This window comes from Sinohyriopsis cumingii, chromosome 14 (genome assembly GCF_028554795.1).
Source record: "Sinohyriopsis cumingii isolate HCF-2022 chromosome 14, ASM2855479v2, whole genome shotgun sequence".
In the NCBI taxonomy this organism is placed as follows: domain Eukaryota; kingdom Metazoa; phylum Mollusca; class Bivalvia; order Unionida; family Unionidae; genus Sinohyriopsis; species Sinohyriopsis cumingii.
Window position 1 is genome coordinate 38,047,428 of NC_142974.1, and position 19,910 is coordinate 38,067,337.

At 35.9% G+C, this 19,910-nt stretch overlaps 1 protein-coding gene across 1 annotated transcript; it reads right to left on the reverse strand.

Moving 5' to 3' along the window:
* Positions 1 to 3,896: 3,896 nt before the first annotated feature.
* On the reverse strand, positions 3,897 to 18,099 carry LOC149783605 (uncharacterized). The gene is made up of 4 exons (XM_089933140.1): positions 17,961 to 18,099; positions 13,317 to 13,446; positions 4,864 to 5,009; positions 3,897 to 4,424 (listed from the first exon to the last, which is right to left on the reverse strand). The coding sequence occupies exons 1-4, from the start codon at positions 18,049 to 18,051 to the stop codon at positions 4,306 to 4,308; spliced, it is 486 nt and encodes a 161-aa protein (XP_089789266.1). The 5' UTR covers positions 18,052 to 18,099; the 3' UTR covers positions 3,897 to 4,305.
* Between the last annotated feature and the right edge of the window lie 1,811 nt (positions 18,100 to 19,910).

Genomic DNA, 19,910 nt, shown 5'->3' on the forward strand with positions numbered 1-19,910 from the left:
TAAAAGGGCGCCGACAAAAGACCGCCGACAATTAAACGCAGTAAAGTGTAGTTTCTTTTCAAAGTTTTGAGACACTTGTGGGATTCGGGAATGAATGATGAAGACAGAATCCTGATGTTCGGAACAATGAAAAATATAAATCGTCTCCAACCAAATGAACATTGGTTTGTGGATAGAACTTTCAAAGTCGCACCAGCACTTTTCTATCAGTTTTTTTTTTTTTTTTACAATCAGTGCTCCAATTGATAGTAAGGCAGTTACATTGATTTATTTCCTCATCCAGGATAAAGCAGAAGCAACATAATAGACGAGTTTTGGAAAGAATTAAGGAACTTCGACCTGCTTTGAATCCAGCAAGCATTATGTGCGAATTTGAAAAAGCGACACATAATGCTATTCAGCACGTTTTTCCCAATGCGCATCTCGTCGGTTGTCTCTTTCAATTAGGGCAACGTGTCTGGAGAAAGGTGCAAGAATTAGGTCTCTCCCAACTTTATCACGACAACGAGGAATTCCGTATGGCAGTGAAGATGATACTGGCCTTAAGTTTTGTGCCTGCAAATTATGTCCTTGCTTCATTTTACCATTTGGTGGAGGCTAGTCCGGAAGAAAGTATGCCACTTGCAGATTATTGGGAGGATACGTACATAGGAAGGCGAAGAGGAAACCGTAGAGCTAATCCTCGCTTCGCTGTGGATATATAGAATGTGCATGATCGCGTTAATGAAAATCTTCCACGTACAAATAACTCTGATGAAGCCTGGCATCGGACATTCCAACAAAATGTTGACTGCAACCATCCATCGATTTTCAAATTCATCAACCATTTCCGATTGGAGCAAGATCATGACAAAATAGAAATGGAACGTCATCTATCTGGAGTGATTCAGCCACAAGCTTCTGAGAACAAATATGTCCAGCTCAACAGAAGGTTACAAGCGCTTCTTCCAACATATGCTAACGATAACGTGGTTGATTATCTACCAGGCATTGCCCACAATTTAGAAATTTAACTATAAATCAAAGTACGTATACGTTATTAAAGTGTTTTCTAATCTTCAAAATCTTTACACTTCATAAAGTTATTTAGAATGTTTTAATATTATATTATTTGTATAACCTGCGATATTGTGTCTGGCGCTATTTTGTCGGTAATTTGGCGCTCTTTTGTCGGCAGTTAAAGGTCGCTCTTTTGTCGGCGCCCTTATGTCGGAGCTCTATTGTTGGCGCTCTTTTGTCTTGCGCTCTTTTGTCGGTGTGCCGCTTGTGCATGCAAGTATAACGTGTTAATTATTACTCCTACCGTCTTGTGGGTGATTGTATGCAATTTCATCCTCTTTTTTACATCCAACTATTTTTGTTGTATAGGATGTGTGTGGTTTTGGTTACTATACGCGATGTTTTGAATAGTAAATGCGTGGTGTTTTATGGTATTAGTTTGCGATGTTGGATGGTAGATTATCAAGTATTGGTCACTACAGGCAGCGCGTACTATAGCATGGGCGTGATATTGGTATACATAGTAGACAACGGGGTATTGGATAGTTAATATATAGCGGTGTGTTAGACAGTAGATAACTAAGTGTTGTAATTGTATTTAATTAAGTGTTGGATAGGAAAAAACTATGTTAGGGATAGTAGATGAGTATCTTTTCCTCAAACTACTCCATATTCACTGTATATATCGGCCTCTGCAAACCCACTTGTTAAAAGGAGAAATGATATACAAAGCTGTCGTAAGTGGGCGTTATCTTGAGTAAAGCTAATCAAACCTCTTTTTGAGAGTAGGCATGCTGGATATGTATTCGGGTACCACATTTGGTACCGGCATTTTGAAATAAACTTTTAAACAAGATTTATATCGAGCTAACAATTTTCTTCAATCGCTTTAAAATTAATCAAATTTAGTACTGGAATACATCTCCAGCATGTCTACCTCTGTATGGGACTTATCTTGCATAAAATCAAATCGAGCACGGTTCCATACGACCTAAGTGTTGGTCTCGTTGATATTTCAATATTTTATCTCGAGCTCTGTCTGTCTCTATCTCTCACATGCAAAATCCACCATCAGAATATGACCTTGAGTTTAAAGGCAGATGATTGTTTTTTTTTTTCCATTCTGTTAGAATACAGTACTGTTGCAATCTTGCGACATTTTTAACGTGGGCAATATAATATAACCAATGTGGTACCGGAATACATCTCCAGCATGTCTCAAATGAATTTAATAAGCGTCTTTTTTATCTTGGGTTCGAGGTCAGTGGTAACGATTCAGGTTTTTTTCTTTTAACTGACGAAATAAGATTAATTTTTTTTTAGACTTGTTTCTTGGTATATCACATGAATATCTTGAAGAAATTTGATAAACTAGTCCTCCATGCCGTTAAGGTGAAAGTCAAAGGTGATGTCTCGTATTACTGCATTCAGGAACGACTATAGTAAACGAGGGGCTCGATTTGGATGATTTTGGCGGGGACCCCTGGATTTACACGCGGGATCCCCTGTGAGCCCGGCATTTTGAAATAAACTTTTAAACAAGATTGATATCGAACTAACAATTTTCTTCCATCGCTTGAAAATTAATTTCTCTCGATATATATGTTTTTAAAAATTACTAACGTGTGGGGCCCTGTGACCGCGACTCTGATTGCATTTTACTAAATTTGAAAATATAGTTACTATTACACACGGATTTTGACTAGATATCTTGTAGTTGCATCTTAAGAAACATATCAGACAAAACTGATATGTAATATTAAGTTCAATGCCAGTTACGCAGTTTTGTTTCATTAGGTCTTGTAAATAGCATAACACAAAGACGTATGAAATATAAATGATGAAAGCTAGATCGATCATAGAATTCAAGTTTCAAACTTGAAAAATACATAGATGGTTAGGTACAGTTCTTATATTTCAATAAGTACAGCAAAAGGTACGGATAGAATCAATATTGTATTCACGTAACAGCGACTCAAAGGTAACCTCACTAACAAACTATTTTCCCAGTTACACATTGTTATCTTAGGGTAAGCCCTATCTATATACACTTAAAGTGCTCAAGCTAACCTGTTAATTCGAGCCTTTTGTAAAACGAACATTATATATTCATCAATATATGGTTAACCACAAAACCCGGATCAGTTTTAGAATTGTTGTCTTTCAACAGTATTCATCAAAAGGGACGAAATGAGATAAAACATGTAATCTATTAGTTAAAGTATCAGACATGCCATCAACGCTACAGCTTCTATAAATCTTGATGCATGAAAGCCCGGTCCATATTTGTATTTGTTCTGTTCTCTTCTTAGGTCGATACAACTAGGCTCTGTTGTTTAACCGCTGTATTTATTTACTAGCTTGAAAGGTACGTGATTTTTGTATGATAAATGTAACCTCACATTTCGAAAGCAGTTGCATACAAAACGTTATTCTCAAATTTATTTTCATAATCGCACTTTCGGTAGGTAAGCAACGGGGGTGGGTGGGTAGGGCTGGTTGCAGCCCTTTTCATAACTTAAGTATATACGTGAGATGTATACAAGCGAAAATTAAGTATGACTGTAAAACATGATACTTACACAATTATTAGTAGTGACGCCACATTCCCCTGAATATGTCAATAGTTCTTTAGCGTTTACACATATTTTATGCAAATATTTAAGTTACATAGAAAAAGTGACCCAAACATGAATGAGATCGCTCACCTTTGAAATACAGGCATCAAAGCAAAGTATACTGGCGAGCGGATGGTTTTCAAAGTCGTACCCAATTCAAAAAGTGGAAAACTGTATTTTTACTTAACTCTGGCACAAGCCTACACATCCAGATGGCTTCCGTTATAACCTAGTATGCATTAAATAATTTGATTAAAATTCTGTAGTGTTAGTAAAACGTCGAATTGAATAAACTTTTATTACCTTGAATCAAATCAATCACACCAATTAAGACACATTGCAAGTGCTATTTACTCCAGCAAGACAAATATATGAAAATAAAGATGTATGTGGCTTAGATTTCATAGATTAAAAAAATCCAGTCCAAAAGTATCAATGTAGCATATTGATGCGATATATAAAATAGTTAAAGTTATCGTTCTGGATCATTTTGTTTTACAAAGATAGGAATCGCATCATAAACAATTAATTAAAGTAAAATCGCTTTTTGTAAGGTCTTCCTTTCTGGGGTAATTGGTATTTTGTTTATTCCTTTATATAATATATAAAAAATAACTTCCAATTTTGTTTGAATCGTAACCCTCAAAAGATGTCATTTCCTTTTGGAGGCCCCTGTGTCTGCATATTATTATGAGGTGATGACTGTGGTAGATGAAACTTGACCAAGATAACCAGGTGGGCCCGGGGGGCCAGGGTAGGCACCGTAAGGTTGTAGTGGGTATCCCTGTGATGTTGTTGTTCCTTGAACTGGTACGAAAAGGATACAATTTTCAGAGTTAATCATTATTCTCTCTCTCTCTCTCTCTCTCTTTCTCTCTCCAGCAAGTTAGATTTATGACGTACTATAATCTAGCATAAATTGCAATGTTTCTTACATGATTCTGCAAATATACAAGATGAAACTTAAATTTACAATCAACCTCTGCTTCATAATCTCCTTCAATAATAAAACGATTATTATTATTATTATTATCGCAATATCTAATACAAGATTCAGATATTATAACAAATATAAATATCCATATCCAAAAAGCATAAACTTAATTTATGTAACAAATGCTCAGTAGCAAGTTGTTTGGATTTACAATTTAGTTTCGAATTTTCGGCTTTCGCTAGAACAAAATGTGTATGGACTATGATATGTGCCGTTTACAATACCTACAAATTTACTTGTTTACACACTTACCTACAACGGTTTGTGGGCCATTGTTGGGATGGATGATAACTCCTCTGTTTCTGTTGTAAGACTGCACGCAACAGACGATCACTCCAATCACTATACCGAGGAAAATCACACCTCCAACAGATCCAGCGATGACACCAACGCGGTTTCTAGAAGTAAATGAAAATGTAACAATAAACCGGTGCTCTCGCGTGCCTCTGAAAGAAAACAGTCCATGAACAGTGTGTCCTACAAGCCTTAATTTGTTGTGGACATTACCACGATATCTACATTTTGCCTCCATATTGTTCTGTCAGATGTTCTGAATTGACAAGGGAAATTGTATCATCCTCAACAACAGCATTATCTTCATCATCATCATAGCTTGCTAAACTATTTTAATAACAACAGAAAATGTTAATTGCAATAAGGGAACATGGTGGAAAATAATTTACTGTATAAAAGTTCAATTTGTGAATAAATATTAGCAAGACATTGTTCATTTTGAAAATAATATTTTAGGTTTGAGGGTTGGGTGAGGGTGGGGGTCTTTTATTTGAGAAATCTCGGTTTGAATAAGATTCCAATTCCGACTGCCAAAACGCTAAAGAAGAGAGATGAACATGTTCCTTCCCGTACTGAGGCTCAATTAGCAACTACAACACTTTTGCAGTTTCCTAATCACTTATTATCTTTGAAATTTCATAATACGTAAAATACTGTGCAAACGTTTAACCAAAATTTGTGAAAATCTTCTCTTCCCACCAAAGATCGTTTAAATATTCAGTTTCTATGCGCGTTATACTCTCACATCGTTCTTTTCTTTTATTAGTTTTCCTTTGGGAGTATACGGAAACAGTAAAATAAAAGACTTATTTTAAAAAGGTTTTACAATAAAAGCGACAGTAGTGAGGTCAAAAATAAAGTTCTAACATGCATACAAATAGTAACAGCAAAACGAAAATTGAATTTCAAAATGTGTTGGAATTTTGCTTGGATCCTGATCGAATTCTCAGTGAGGCGATGGGATTGCTTTTTCCTCTTCTGGCGCTCTCTTTCATTCCTCTCCCGCTCATAGACTATTGTTCATCAACTCACACCGATTTTATCTTTAACTGTTCCTCATTCATCACATCTCTAACAAACTCTTTTGTAATGTCGCTCATGGTGGAAACGCTCTGTCTGCTCCACCCGTACCAGGAGGTAATGTACTCTTTACTCTAAGCTGATCCATCAGCTTGCCCACTTGGCTATGTTGGATTGTCGTCGTTATTGTTTGCTTTGCATATAATCCAAGATGAAAAGCACGACTGGTGAACGCACCACTTTAAGTACGGACGTAAAGGAAAACATCTCTCAAACAGAAACAAATGGAACATAAATCGTGCAGAAACTAAAATAAATAATTATTTGGTCTGACTTTGCACAAGTTTACCAAAGGATATGTGATTGTTTATAGATACACTCTCTACCTACCTAAACACACTTGACCGCAAAACAATTTTTTTTGTAAGTGAGTGGTATTAAAGTTTCTTTGGTGGTGATGGTGGTGGTGGTGGGGAGGTAGAAAGAAAGACGTGCTAAAAAGTACAAAAAACATAAAGTACAAATTGGCAGATAATTAGCATGTCTCTTTTCTATGGATGTATGTGGCCCTTGTTTTGTTGGGGGTTCAGTATTTCTCCGGCCATTTAAAAAAGACCTTGCACATTTTCATTTCCTGAACTTCAGAGGTAAATTTAAAAAAGGAGGTGGTAACTTTTTATTTTAACTTTTTATTTTTTTTACATATTTGACAATTCATTCATTGCTCTATCAGGTACGAACATGGAGTGAACACTGGTTCTATTACTATGTTAGTATTCGAAATGAAGTTAATTCTTGGAACCCTCCCCTTTTTATACTGGATTTCACCGTTTGGGTACGGAAAAGTGTTGTGGTCCTAATATAGTATTTTTTCTGGTACGCAACCTGATATAAGTTTACTAAAGGTAAACTGTTAATTTGGTGATTTTGTAAAACTATAATTTTGTATATATCCAATGTGTTTACATGCAATTCGTGTTATTGTCGGGTCTGTAAATCTTCTTTCAAGACTTCAGTCTTGGCTACTTCACTGGAACAATTGTTTAGTATAAGTCCAATGAATTTGTGATTAGCATGAACTCGTTTATTTTGATCTCTGTATTGGAATCAGTGTCTGGGTGATGGCTAAGAAGGCACATGTACATTCAACTGGAGATTCCAAAGTAAACTCCTCGATTTTGTAAACTTTTCAAGGTATTATAGAATCTTAAACGGACATAGGCTGTCACGAACGCTATAATGATGAAATTAGCAAATGCATTAAAATCGCAAACTCGGTCACGTCTTGGTAAGCCACCAAGATCAAATCTTTACGGATGAATATCATGTTGAGCCCATTTTCCCCAACAAACATTTCAGTAGAACTTTGGCAACCAAAAGCCTTTCTTCGTTCTATTCCATGCGTTAAAACGTTATACCCTCTTGATACTGGTACCGCTTTTGCAATGTATTTTTGTCTTCCCGAGCCTGACACCAAGCCTAATGGCCGCAAGCTTTTTTGCTTCAGTGTTAATAATTTGTTGACGTAGCCTAAACATGTTCTTTGTCTCGAATGGCCTTATTTCGATCTTGTTCTGTGGTAGGAAAGTGTTCAAGTTCGTATGTTGTTAGCTAACTGTATCAACAATCCAAAGCAATAAACAATTTTACATTCCCACATGTTGATGTCAATACGCGCGTTTAGCATCCATGTGGCCATAAGGTTGGTCTTGATTCCGTGCTTCAGCACACGTACGGCATAAAAGAAACAACAATGTTCCTTAGTAATTATGTCGTAACCCATAACTGTTCAAGTAGATGTGGAGGAGGGAAAGACTTTGCATTAGATTAAACCTTCGTCCTGGCGAGTTTGTTCAATTTCTTTGTGTTCTGTCAGCATTTCAAGGTGATCGGTATAGAATCACTCAAAGCTGCACACCCAATGATATAACAAACTCACGTCGATGTATCTGATACGATCTCCTTGAATTCTGTCATCGTCGTATAGCAAAAGTGTTCAATTGGTTCGACAATTAAACTGTTACGTGGATTCAAGAATGCAATATCCACCACGTCGTAAATTTTGGCAATGAGTATGTATGCTGAATTGGTTTTGAAATGTCGATGATTGTAACCATGTTCCCATATTCATATCACTTGGTTTCTTTACGTTCTAAACTTAGGTGCTGTTGGTGTGTTTCCTGTAATATTTTCCAAATTGATCTCAGAGAAAGGAATTTTCCATTTTCGTTGATGTAAATATGTTTGGCATCCGTGAAATAAACATCCATCTGATTTCCAGACGATCTGGAGGTTATCTAACTTCCAACTATCCATAGAAACAAATCCGGTATTCTTTTCTCCACTTTGTATTATGTTGGATCCATTTGTTTTCTCACTTTCACACAAAAAATGGGACCACAGCAAAGTTTTCGTGAAATATCAATTGCTGACCGAACGATGGGATTTACTTGGTTATAATAGCTAGATTTGACCTCAAGCACACATACAGACGCTTTGGCCATATTAGAAGGTTTTTCAAATGAATGATATCTCCTTGAATCAGAAATAAATGTCGAAATTGTCTACAGTAACAGCGTGAAATGTCCACATAGTATTGGCAATAGTTTAACATTTCTATTTGGAATTGAGACTGGTTTGAAGATTGAGTTAGGAACCAAACGTAGTATGGTCTTTGTTGTTCTGTGCGTATACCGTCACGATGGTAGTAGCGAACATCAAGCAAACATGGAAAAACAATGTGTTAATTAGCTTAAATATTGTCATGTGTGAAAGAAACCCTTTTAAAATTTGGTCACTCCAAACGTTTTAGGCATTATACTAAAACGCATTGCCAAAACATTCATAGAATATTTCAACGTTACTTGTCCTACTTTCATACAGCGGAGTTCTGCTTCATCGATGGCGACTGAAGGGCAGTCGGTACCATGACTGTGATCTGAATAAATATTTCTGAAGAAATTATCAGTCTAAGACCAAGCAATCGTGAGCTACTACTTTATCATAACGATTAGTTAACGTAACGGTGACTTCATCTTCATTCCAAGTGCGATCAGCTGACTTTAAAACCTAATTGGGAAAAGTCTTTATCTTGTCTTACCGGAATATTGCTACAATTTGGGAACGAAACAATATAGATTCTCGTATAGACTTCTCATATGTACCATGATGAACTCAAACATTAGGGGCATGTATGATAGTGTCTTGTGTGCATTGAAAAAGCCAGCGAAAGAGACAATCCACTTGTTTTTTTCTATTTGTCTGGTACTGACCTTAATGTATTACTTCTTTTGAATGTAACATTGATGCTCAAAGTCAAATTTTGTTCATACAACGTCATATTTTCTATCCTGGCCGAACATGTTGTCTTGGTCAAAAAATACGTTTACAAGTGGAGCACACTCTCTGCAGTCTTTTATGTTGTTGAACATTTTTCATATGATGCAGTTGAAGAAGGGTTGACAAATGTTCGCTAGTAGGAAGGGCAATGAATTCTTTCTTCGTCAGGATTGCAAGGTCTGTAAGCTAAACAGCCACAACATCTCACTCTGGAATGAATGCTTTGGTTCGGGTGGCTAAATCCTTAATCACTATTCTCTCAGTAATACGTACATCCAAGAAATCCCGTGATACTGACATATCGAAATGATCTTGATGATGGTACACGTGAATGAGTTTTCCGTTTGCAAAATCTGGTCCATGAAACACAAAACTCCACAAACAGCTTGAGAGTATCAATGTATAACGAAGGACAAAGACGTTTTGAAGTTTCTGCATTTCAGGAATGACCAACCGGTCTATTTCTAAATTCTTTATTTGCTGAAAACGAAGTTCTGCATCTTTCTTATCTGGGTCTCGACGACTGTTGAATGCTCTTGCATGATCTTTTCCATTCTGCGGCATCGTTCTTCTCAGTAGTAGTTCCCCCCCCCCCCCTTGTACTGCCGGTATTCTAAACTTGATCAACGTATGAGATTTTTAACTATCGTGATTGATAGAGAGTCTTAAATAATCGTCATCCTTAAGTTGGCATTGTCGTTTAAACATCTCTGACAATGGATCTACAAGTATATAATGAAACCTGCTGCTGCTTTCTCTGGTGACACTTGAATACTTTAAATTTCACACTCTACGTGAACAAACTGGTTCTAAATTTTCGTTTCGATACTTTTGCATCTCTCTGTTGTGAAAGCAATCTTTGCGAGTCACTGGAAGACATGTTTATGCTGGATATTGACTCTCTCTCTCTCTCTCTCTCTCTCTCTCTTATGGCAACGGTAATATAAAAAAGGATGTTTGTTCAGGTTCCTTCATGACATTTTCGAAATCACTGGAATGCATTTGTGCTTCTTAGGGTAATCACATCATCTTGATTCGGGTATTTGATTTGTTCTAGTTTTACACACTATCTCCAGATATATAGATAGCTAGCAAGCTAGATAGATATATAGATAGACAGACAGACAGACAGACAAACAGATAGATAGATAGATATATATATATAGATAGATAGATAGATATATAGAGAAATATATAGATAGATAGATTAAAACAGAATCGCCATTCTCGTAATATATTTAAAGAGTGTAATTGAAAGTGTAATTCCCACAAGTCTTCAGACTATTCCAATCAAGATAAAAATCACAATACTTAATAGTATCGTTTCTAAGAGATATAGATGGCTATGAAAAGGACCGTTTCATTTTTTTATAACAAACAAGTTTAAAAAAAATAAACAAGTTATGGATTTAATTGTCCTAATCATTTTCCACATTCCTAGTCTTCCTGCTGCCGCGATTGTAGGAATAGTACCTGTTAAAATCTGGCATCTCAGTGGCGGTGAGAGTGGATGTAGTCATAGGAGGTTTGGAGTATTGGATCGTGGAGGTCTCTTTATTTTGGGTTTAGCTAAAATACCTGCTACATTTCTCTCAGATCCTGAAACTTCACTGAAATGTCCAGTAGCACACTATTTGTTTCATTTTCACTCCCTTCCTTCTGCCATTCAAGTTCCAAATAGTCATGTTATCCTCTTCTTTTCGCTTTCTGTGCTCCTCTTTTTGTTGTTATTGTTGGCTATATTTTGTTGAATAATTACTTAATCTACTTCTATCTGTTATTGCCAAAAGAACTGTCGAGTTCTTCTTACTGTTTCTTTCTGAACTCTTCTACCAATGATAGTGGTGAAGACGAAGGTGAAGGTATCAGGCAAATATTCTTGCCCATCTAGAAGAAGGCTACTGGCTACGGCAGAAGTAGTCATTTTTGTCATGTTACTATCACTCCGGATATAGGATGTTTCCGCGGCCGGTGCTTCCAACTACATTTTCTTCGTTTCAGCCATATGTCTGGCATTTAAACTGTTCTGCAATGAAAACTCACAGGAACTGTCGAAAGCATATATACTGAAAGTTAAGCCACGCGTCCACTGTCTTCTGAAAAAAGAAAGGCCTCACTCTCTGACTGGATTTTCTAACACGCGTTTTGACCTGTGAATCATTTCAATCCATTTGGATGGAGTCCTAAGCTGTATATACAGAAGCATTCACAGCTGTATCACATACTCTTAGAAAAACCTGTCAAGATGTGGACAAACGTGGAGTCTTGAACTATTGTTTCCAATAAGTACTTCAATGCAAACTATCGCATGTATATGAAGGCACAGTAGGCTATTAACAAGATCACAGTCACACAATAAAATGAATTTACAATGAGATGCCAGGGCTTCTGAAGCGTGTCTTCTTAAGACGTTTGTGAAGAAGACTAGTGAAGCGAGGCCACATATGTTAACCGTCTTTGGCAGACAATCTCCTATTCAGGGTGACCCCGATCTCTAAAAAAGGGAGATACTAATTAGCTGCCAGTTTGTTGTTGTATGTGTGTATATGTTTCATGTATGCCTATATTTACAACTAAACATATGCGTACCCTTCACTCTCATGTGGGAAGGTATGTGTGAGGGTATAAAGTTGTAGGGTATCAATTATCAGTTTCTACCCGTCTGTGTTATTAAATTATCTTTGTGTCTATTTTATCCTTCTTCTCTTACATTCCTCAACCCTTCTTGTGTGATAATATGTTGGTACTTATGTAGGACCGCTGGATGGTAGGGATGTTTATTTTGGATACTATGTCTGACCCTAAACATTTGCTACCGTTCAAAAATGGTTGAACCCATAATACCATCCCAACATTAAAGCTAAAGACAATTTTAAAAAAATTGTTCTAGTATGACCCTATACTTTATTTTGAACCAGTAATACGATTTCCATGCTAAACCTAGGAATAACTTGAAGATAGAACTTCCCATAGTGCTGTATTTTCAGGTCAACTCTAACCATGTTACCATGTAGCCCATTTGAGGTCAGCCACTTCTAAAAATGTTACCACGGACCCCCAATGTTAAAAACATGTACAATTTTAACACAGCATTTCCGCATGACCTCCAAATGTATATATACCCCAATAGCCACACATACCATATGACAATATATGTTAACTATTCCTAGGATCGTCGTGATGTTTCTCCATTCTAATACATACATGTACATGATGAAACAAATAGATGATGTAACAATACGAACAACGTAGTCATGCTCATGGAATGCGTTTGAGAGATCTTCAACAATTAAGAATATGTACAGTGGCTTAATAACTTGAAACGGCGTTTCTTTAAAGTAATATGTTACGATTTGAATCTTCTGATAGAAAATATGTATTTCATAGGCAAATAGTGTAGTTTAAATAAAACTGTGTCAGCAATATCAAAATTATCAACCGGAGGTGTAACGTGCGGTAACAATGATTCTCATCAACCTTGGCTCTTTCCTTGATCCACATTCGATATGAAAATCATGCATACTTTAAGAAAAGAATTAACACAAAAATCCTACTAAACGGTCCTTGCAAGCAGAGATGTTAAGATATAATTTAAATGGTTAGTTCCTACATCACTGAGAGTTATGTGCATGTTCGTTTATGCGTTACCCATTTTGTAAACGTTGACAGGAAGTTTACATAAAACTGCACGTGTAAATGTTGCAGCCGTAACTCTGGTAAACCATAGGTCCCATCCTGGCCGTAAATATATGTATGACAACTGCAACAGCTCTAGTATTTCAGTGACCGAAAAAAAGCTGACAGTAAAGCAGTGAATAAATATGTTTACATTTTGTACATTCGCCTGAAGTTATTATTCATGCCCATAACCACATTCGTAACATCACGGATCAACCCCACCAACAGAATGGTATCCTACTGAGAGAGGAGCCACATTGTAATCATGTGAATTAATTAGTCCCAGTTTGTGTGATTACTGTTTTAGTGATCTTCTAAATGAATGGGAAGTAAACACGGTCTCCCTTTCACGTGAATCAGAAAAGCTTACTTACGAACAACAGACGTCATCATAGCTGTCATACTTGTCACCACAACATCCGTAATCACACCATCGTGTTAGGCTGCTTGTATACAGATAAGTGGAAGAGTATGTGCAGTAGTCTCCAGCTTCAACAGAAGAGGCTGAGAATGAAAAATAAGCAATGCCTAATGTAGTCTCCAGCTTCAACAGATTGGCTGAGAATGAAAAATAAGCATTGCCTAATGTATTCTCCAGCTTCAACAGAAGAGGCTCAGAATTAAAAATAAGCAATACGTTGTAGTATAAATATAATGAGAATGAATAGTATATGGTCACTCTCTCTCTCTCTCTCTCTCTCTCACACACACACACACACTCTCTCTCTCTCTCTCTCTCTCTTACATTTATCAACATGCATCGCATCCTTTGATTTCCGGGCTTTATATAACATGCAAGTATGCAAATTAAACTGGAAAATATGTCGTTGTCGTTGTTGTTGTTGTTGTGGGGCTTAACGCCATTTTTCAGCACACTAGGCTATACATGGCGGCCAGTATTAATGGTGGAGGAAGAACCCGGAAAACCCCGTAAAGAACCACCGACCCACGGGAAAATATGTCAATATATTATTCAATAAATTAAGAACACAGTTTCCTCTTTACTGTATTTATAGTACTACATGCACTGAAAAAAATAAAAGTTCGACTGTACCCTATTTTATTAAACAGAACTGCGAAATAAAAAAACCCATAAACACTGCATAAATATAATTTGAGAATTATAGAAGAATTGTTAAATATTTCAGCTAAGAAGTAAACGTGGTCCTCATATATGTATATATATGACTGGTGGAAATGCTCTGATTTAAACTCCTTCCCACATCAGTAAGGATAAAAATACTTTTATAACCTTTCAGAGGACCATGTTTCCTTCTTAATTGAAATATGTAACAAACATTACACATGAAAATGATGGCCCATGATTTAACTTAATTGATCAGTCCACTTAATATTATGGTGGCCGTAGTTCAAGGCCGACATACTATATCCGTATCGGATAATTTTGCAGTGCATACTAAAATACACTATGCTGGAGAAAAAAATGAAGGATGAAGTTTAAATCTATATGTGATATATTGATTGCAGCATGAAACATTATTAAATGTCCACGATCCTCAGCGTCGGATGAAAGTTCACGTACAGTAATATATATATATATATATATATATATATATATATATATATATATATATATATATATATATATGTGTGTGTGTGTGTACACTGTAGTTTGGTCGATATTGTGCAGATGAGTGATTCTTCAATGGTTTGCTTATGCATTAAATGAACACTGTCAATTTATTTATTTTCATCAATTCATACATTGTTTTAGAAATTTCCATGTCCGTTCATTCTTAAATTCATGGATTATTTAACTGGTGTCTTCACAGATAAAATAGTGTTTGTTGGGTCTTTAATTTCGTTCGTAGGAGTAATCACTATATACACGAAAATCTGTGCCGAATTTGATTTCAACATGTTGATGTACGTTCGGAAGCTAAGTCTCAAAACCACATTTACATGTCACAATGAAAATTATCTAGATAGTGTATTCAATATGCGTCCACACTTCATAACATATTTCGGCATCTTGAGATTTGATAAACCGATTTGCTTCTTAAGAAAGAAGGAAGAAGATAGTTCACTATGACAGATGGCCTAAGTTCTAACATCTAATTTATCAGTTATGTTTATAAAACTAGCACGTTTTTGGGCGGGGTTTGGGGTGGGGTTACTGTTTGAGCGGATTTCTGAAAGCACGAGGGAAAATTGATTAACTTGAAATTAAAACCTTTGTCATTTTTATTGTAATCATAATGATTATTGAATCAGCATTTTATGAAAGTAATTGTTGTTCATAATCACTTCGTTAGTATTCGATTGTGTAAAAGATAATTCTGTCAATGGACTACATCACTACGGGAGATAAAAAAAAGCTTGCCAAATATATCTCTTTCTGTGGAAAATAGCACTCTGATCTGGTAGCTATCAGACAACATAAACACAAAGTACAAATACAAATATATTTTTAAATATGTATTCATTAATTTAGCAGTCCGGACTAAAACAAGGAGCAAAGCAAAATGCTGCAGGTTGATCCAATCGATGGTACTACCTTGTCCATGAAGCATAAGTCTTTTTGTACAATAGCTTTTTCATTCAATTTGTTAATATACTCATGTTTTGTTATGCATTCGATGAATGTAGTTGGGTTGGATTGTCTGCTGTTTGTATTACTTTATCTATAAGATCCTGCTTCGCCTATTCAAGTATACGGAGTCTCAGGATAAAGTAATTGTAGTGTAATTTATCTGTGCGACGAATCGCCAACACCTTGCCTCCCTTACCGGTCTACCTTCTCATCTCAATAGATTTTACTTCTTTTTTTATACGTACAGAGATTCATAAATAACGGTAGTATATACCCCTCGCCATTCCAACTTGTCAAAGAAACCTTGTCCAAAACAAGACATGTGCACATCAAAGAAGGAGATATAAAAGAGACTATAGTCGGTACATGAATATATATATATATATATATATATATATATATATATATATATATATATATATATATATAGAGAGAGAGAGAGAGAGAGAGAGAGAGAGAGAGAGAGATTTTAAATACGTCATTTAGAGATTTGTGTTGGCAAAAGGGAAGATATAAAACTTGTGTCTAATGTAGAAAAGTATTCACTTTAGAGACCGGAAAAGTCTTTGGAATAAACTTTTATAATAGGTATTTGTTTTCATTTCTGCCATGCCGTAAAAAGTAATAAGAGGTATCGCTGAGAAACGTTTCCGAATCCTACATGTATTTAAAAAGAGTTACTGAAATTATGACAGGATAGGTGAATCAAGGTGAGTTTATGGAAAAAAGACCTTTATCATGACGACTATCTCTATCGTGCTGGTCACACCAGGTTATCAGCGTTCTGAGTGCCTGCGTTACACACGAGAGTTGATACCCTAATATCGACGGTTTAGCTTAAACCTTTCATTTCATTGCCATAAATGTTATCAGATGGGGTCGTGCTAGAAGTTATCATAACTCAGGTTAAGCATTTGCACTACAATCGATATGAATTTTATGTCCATAGCAGCAGTAAATTGATATGATTGCATACAATTCTATGGAAAGATACACGATTCAGGCAACGTAGTTGTGTGTGTGTGTGTGTGTGTGAGAGAGAGAGATTAACAAATTAATGGTCAATTATTCGTCATGGCTGAAGAAGTGTGCATACATAAAAATTAATCGAGCGTTAACGTAAAACAAAGAAATGATTAGCATGTGTCGTTATTTTATATGCTTTATCTCTCTGCTAGCTATCGTCTTTGCAATATTTTATTTTTACTATTAACTACGATGGAGTGCTACATATAGGTTTTATTATATTAAACAATTAAACATAAGGTAAGATTTATTTCTTCTAAGCCTAATCATAAGCTAGTTAAAAACACCTTGTGGATATAGAAAAGCGGCTATAAAATAATTCAAATATTACTGAGGCAAAATATTCACTTAAGAAAGTATCAAGAAAATTAAACCTATTAGTACTAACATTTACCGTATAAATTAATTTTGTTTAATTTGATGATGCTGATACGAGATTCTTCCTAACTACCTATCTGTTTATCAAAATATACCTACCTATATGTCTGTCTACATGTCCATCTATCATTATTAAAGTTGAACGGTTGCACAACTTAAAAACACATATTTATATGTCTGTCTACATGTCCATCTATCATTGTGAAAGCTGAACGGTTGTACAACTCAAAAACAAATGAAACCCATTGTTCCTATAAATGAACGTTCTCCACTTCTTTCAGACACAAATTATACAATTCAGAACTAATCTGAAAAGAGATGTCTTAATAATTGCAATTCGAAGACATGCCTACGCGTGGAACATTCCATTTTCCGTCAGTATATACAATCAATGGATCATTTCCAGAACAAAACACTCGCAAAAATAATTTTTTTTTTCTTCATCTTTTGACAGCTCATGCTTTGGCAATTTTAAGAGATTGGTGGAATTCAAATTTTCTGATATTAGTCAATGGTCTACTTTATCATGAAGACAAATAAACTATGATATATTTAAAATATCTCATGGCTCTAGGAAAGAAATATTGTTGTCTACATACGTAAAGAAAGACAGACAGACAGAACCAGACAGACTAGGAGAAAAAATGTTGCTGTCTAAACGATATATGTATCTTTTACGAGTTATAGATAATCTGTGTACGATGGACAGAATAACGTCTACTAGGGACCTTAGTGGAATTCTTGCTTACAGTCTTTTGACATCAACGAAAAATGCAATGAATACGTAGAAGAAACGATGGGAAACTGATTCGGTCATTTTAGTGAATCTACCTTTCATTCTGATTCTAGGTACTGAAAATAAAATTTTAAGAATATCAGTTCAAAATGTGTGCTCGAGACACTCAGTGGGCATAACAATAATCCAAATTCGAACCATGTATTAAAAATAAGGCGATTTACCAGTTTTTATCTTTCTTAGATTGAACACTATTAATATTTGGAAAGAAAATGCATGTTTTGGAAAGAAATCTATATATTCTACAATTACAAATTGCCTTACCTTGGAGTAATACAAATAATGGCAGAAAGGAAAATATATTCATTCTTTCTCTCATGGATAAACTGTCGTGTAATAATGTCCCCCCTATCATTCTAGTGTTCAAGTACTTAATCTTATAGGATGGGAGGTTACGCCGATAACCCCGAAAGTTTGATAAATCAATGCAGTCTATCAGCGAGTTGCTAACGCATAGTTCCGCAACGTGGGAACAAAATGTACATGAAAGCAACGTCATTAACTTATGCATTACGTGTTTATGTGTTAAATTTATCGTTGTCTGTCTCGAACTAGATATAAGCAGATAAGATTTTGCTTTAACAGGTAGGCTGATACGCACGCAGGCTAGTGAATATCTTAATCGTAAAGGTATTTGATTAATTTGATTAACTTAGGCGAGATGTAACAACACCACACATGTAACAAGATAACCGGGTGGGATATTTCGGATTAAGAACAGAACACGTAATGACAACACATATATGATTTAATGTGGCGATTTATATGAATAGTGGATTATGAAGATGTGTGCGTATTTATAATCCAAATACTAGATCTATTTAACAAAAAGACGCACAGTTTCAAAGATGAAAAAAATATACAAATAAATTAGTTCAGTAACCCTAAACACAGGATAAATGATTTCACAAATGATTCAATAATGGAAAGATGAATATAGTTCACTCAAATAGTAAACGATGTAAGTCTTTACACATAGTAAAAAATGTATTCGCTCAGGTAGCGAAATTATGTCACTAAACAAGAACGGATATACAATCTATCCTTCCAGTCCTGAATAATACACTGGGTCTTACTAACCCAAAATTAGCATACAGCTAAAAATACATGTGTGGGGATGCACTCCGTCACCCGTGCACCTTATCCGCTCCACAGCTCCTCTGAATCAATTTCACAACCAATATAGACTCCGGACCCTCGGAATACTATGATCACTTGAAACATTAGACCCTCCGGACACTTGGAATATTAGACCCTCCAGACCCCCTGGTCCTTTGACGGCTCTACAGCTGGGTCACCTTAGTCACTCTTGACATTCCGGACGCTAGACATTAGACGCTCCGGCACCTTAAACGCTCCGGACACACGGACGTTTCTACCCTCTGACAACACCGGACACCCCGGATATTCCTACCATCAAAACACTCACTCACTCACTCAGCTGAAAATATACCCGATACAGTGTACTAAACTTGATACAGACATAACGTAAGGACGTTATACATGGTAAGTTAAAAAGATTATATTATAATGGCAATTACAAAACAGAGGTTCAATAGTAAACCTAACCCTGCTTGATAAGACAATAGTAAACAATTCTTTTAAAAAATGTAGCTTTACATTACCAATATAAATCCTGCACTACGTCGCAACAAGAATAAAAAATGCACGCATTATGGTATGTAAAGAAAACTATAACAAATATGCAAAGGCAAATATGGTAATACACTAGTTATCACTTAAAACCCAAAAATTACCTACCCCTACAGCTGGAGTTGTGCGAATCCTTTTAGCAGGCCGCTTGCTGACAAAACCATTAGAATTGTAAAGGTCCTTTACATGTAGTAACGTATTTATACCTTTAGAATTTTCGTTATTCTTTATCAAAGGCACCTTGCACGTGTGGCATAGGACGAATCGTACTCACGATTTCGAAATACATAGACCATATTATAATCACCCTCGGGTATCGTTGTACAGAGAAAAGAAACGAAACCCGAGTACATGTATTTAATTAACAACATTTACACCATTCCGTGACAACACACATGTTTACTATTGGTGTACAAATCAACAACCATACCCGTGGCGTCACTAGGGTTGGTGTCACCCAGAGCGGCATCTCATAGTGTTACCCCCATGGACCCCATTACTGCACAAACATTCAAACGTATTATTGTCAGTCGTGGACCTCCTTCCTGCACAAAAACTTTG

Excerpts from the sequence above, each read along its gene's own strand:
- LOC149783605 (XM_089933140.1), bottom strand. The coding sequence starts at position 18,051 with ATGATAGGGGGGACATTATTACACGACAGTTTATCCATGAGAGAAAGA. Across the intron at positions 13,447-17,960 it reads ATTATTTGTATTACTCCAAG|CCTCTTCTGTTGAAGCTGGA; the intron begins GTAAGGCAATTT and ends TTTCATTCTCAG. Across the intron at positions 5,010-13,316 it reads TATGATGACGTCTGTTGTTC|AAACCGCGTTGGTGTCATCG; the intron begins GTAAGTAAGCTT and ends ATTTACTTCTAG.